This window comes from Salpingoeca rosetta (genome assembly GCF_000188695.1).
Source record: "Salpingoeca rosetta unplaced genomic scaffold supercont1.7, whole genome shotgun sequence".
Taxonomy (NCBI): Eukaryota; class Choanoflagellata; order Craspedida; family Salpingoecidae; genus Salpingoeca; species Salpingoeca rosetta.
In genome coordinates this window covers 1,709,793-1,712,269 of record NW_004754927.1, presented here as the reverse complement: position 1 = coordinate 1,712,269, position 2,477 = coordinate 1,709,793, and the positions used below count along the sequence as shown (strand labels likewise).

Here is a 2,477-nt window from a genome sequence, read left to right as displayed (position 1 = left end):
ACGACACACACACACACACACACACACACACACACACACACACACACACACACACACACACACACACACACACACACACAAACTTGCACACACTTGCACACACACACACACTCACACACACACACGACAGCTCGCGTATGGTAAGACCAGAGGAATACCTGGTAGGAGACGCATGTGTTGTAGAGTTCGCTATCCGGGGTCTGCGTTGAAAACTCATACCCGGGCTCGTTGAAAAAGGGCTGCTCGTTCAGAATCAGCGACTGAATGGATACAAGCACCTGAAGCACCGTGCACACTTTCGGGTCCCAGCCGGGGCCAGACCACGTTCCAAGCAGTGACAGGCACACTTTGCCCGTGTTGTACAGGTTGGGGCCTTGGTTGCCGCGTGTAATGGTTGTCATTATGATGATGGTAGTGGGTGGCGATGGTAGTGGGTGATGATGATGGTGGTGGTGACAGGTTTTGGGTTGGGTGTCGATGCGTGAGTGACGTGGTGCTTGAAAGCAAAACGTGCGCTACTTGCACGGCGCATGTACACGTGGGCGAAGAAAACAGGTGCTCGCACACACACACACACATGTACAAGTGCACAAGTGCATGCCTATCACAAACACAAAACACACATACACACACACACACAAAACACATCCATGTCAAAGCAAGTGCACAATGCCGTGACCCATGCGTGGACCAACCAAAGCGGACACGGCCGCCGTCTGTGGTGATGAGCGAAACCATTGGCGGAACAGCTGGGTACTGCTGCGGCAGGAAAATGTCGAAGATGAAGCACCCGTTGGCATACGGCGTGTCCTCGGGCCCCGTGATCATCGCCTTGATCACATCGGGGCGCGTCTGCACCGTGAGCAGGGAGCAGGGAGCAGTCAGTGTGAGGGAAAGAAGGCGGTATGCACGTGGCTAGTCAAGAACGGGCTGTGTCTGAGTTGGTTGAAGGGCACGCACATACACTTCCACGCAATAACACATCAAACACACACACACACACACACATTCACATCAAACATTGACACACACACACACACGCACACACACACACACACAGAGCAACATTGCATTGTTCACAGTACCTCGTCGACCCGAACGCAGATGGAGGATGCAAAATGGACGGGCATGCTGGTGGTGAGGGACGCCACTTCCTTCAAAATGCGTGACATGCGCTGGCGACTGACATTGGCGTTTGCAGACTCATCAATGTATCTCTTGTAGAGATGGGACGAGTAATCCATCTGCACCATTCGAAACGCGTGTGGTCGTAGCTCCTCCACGTATTTCTCCTCTGCACTCGCGCTCTGTTCGCAGCCGTGGTGATTGGGCAAGACGTTGTGGGGGAGGAGGGGCAAACAAGCGAAGGTCAGTGTGTGTTCGTGTGCGAGCGTGCGAGTGTGCGAGTATGTGTGCGTGCGTGCGTGTGTTCGTGTGCGAGTGTGCGAGTATGTGTGCGTGCGTGCGTGTGTTCGTGCGTGCGTGTGTGTATGTGTGCGTGCGTGTGTGTGTCTCGATAGCACTCATTCAGGCCCATTTAACAAGTGTGTGCGTGTGTGTGCACCTGCGATTGGTCCTGTCGAGTCTTTGCAGCAGTTGAGCCTGACGTGGATGTGTGTGTGGACGATGAGGATGTGGGTGCTTGCGTCATGTATGGTGGAAGCGCCAGCATCTTCTCACGCAACAGCGACAGCAGCGGCGCAAACTTGTGCAGCACGGCGTGGGAATCCTGTGTTGCACCACAGATGCAGGCAAGCAGAACATGAGGGAGGGTGGGTGTGCATGGGGTGTGCGCATGCAAGTGTGTGTGTGTGTGTAGGTGCGTGTATACATGCATGGGTACATTGTGGGTGGGTGTGCTGCGACGTACAGCGTCATCGGGGGCGCTCGACTGATCCGCGCGCGTCATAATCTGTGATGTGATGTAATGTGTGTGTGTGTGTGTGTGTGTGTGTGTGTGTGTGTGTGTGTGTGTGTGTGTGTGTGTGTGTGTGTGTGTGTGTGTGTGTGTGTGTGTGTGTGTGTGTGTGTGTGTGTGTAGAGAGGAGAAAACAAAGACCCTCCGCGCCCGCCTTGCGTGTCTCTTTATGATGGATAATTATATATTTCATAAATGAGAACAAACAAACCTAGGTGCAAGCAACAAACTACTCTATAAAAGATAATAAAGCACGTGATGAATACAACTGAGCTGTCGACATTATCCGAAGTCAATAGATGGTCATGTGGCTACGAGATAGGTGGTCGTGAAGGATACATATTGTGAGATGCTATTATCTTGCCATGAATGGTCCTCTAACTCAAGTCGTAGTACGTTGTGCTAGTGGAGTAAGTCGACTAGACCATACGACGATGACGGCCCGTATACTAGCTTCGCTCGCTGCAAGACGAACCAAGTAATAGACCCGTGAGGATCTAATATAGTAGGAATTGCAAACAAGTTAAAGTTCATGGTTCGTTATTTGTCTACTTGACAC

General features: G+C 52.1%; 2 protein-coding genes across 2 annotated transcripts in view; both read right to left on the bottom strand.

The window, feature by feature from the left end:
* PTSG_03406 (uncharacterized protein) overlaps positions 1–1,914 on the bottom strand; it is a gene marked incomplete at its 3' end in the record, with an annotated part of 2,691 nt that extends 777 nt beyond the window's left edge. The window contains exons 1-5 of the mRNA XM_004995934.1: positions 1,871–1,914; positions 1,565–1,729; positions 1,086–1,307; positions 696–852; positions 159–373 (exon numbers count right to left, since the gene is read on the bottom strand). Of these exons, the coding sequence (XP_004995991.1) occupies positions 159–373; positions 696–852; positions 1,086–1,307; positions 1,565–1,729; positions 1,871–1,909 (798 nt within the window). The 5' untranslated portion in view covers positions 1,910–1,914. The remainder of the gene's footprint in view (positions 1–158; positions 374–695; positions 853–1,085; positions 1,308–1,564; positions 1,730–1,870) is intronic.
* Positions 1,915–2,320: 406 nt separating this feature from the next.
* Positions 2,321–2,477, bottom strand: part of PTSG_03405 (uncharacterized protein) — a gene marked incomplete at its 3' end in the record, with an annotated part of 3,158 nt that continues 3,001 nt past the window's right edge. Inside the window, exon 6 of the mRNA XM_004995933.1 lies at positions 2,321–2,380. Within this exon, the coding sequence (XP_004995990.1) occupies positions 2,321–2,380 (60 nt within the window). The remainder of the gene's footprint in view (positions 2,381–2,477) is intronic.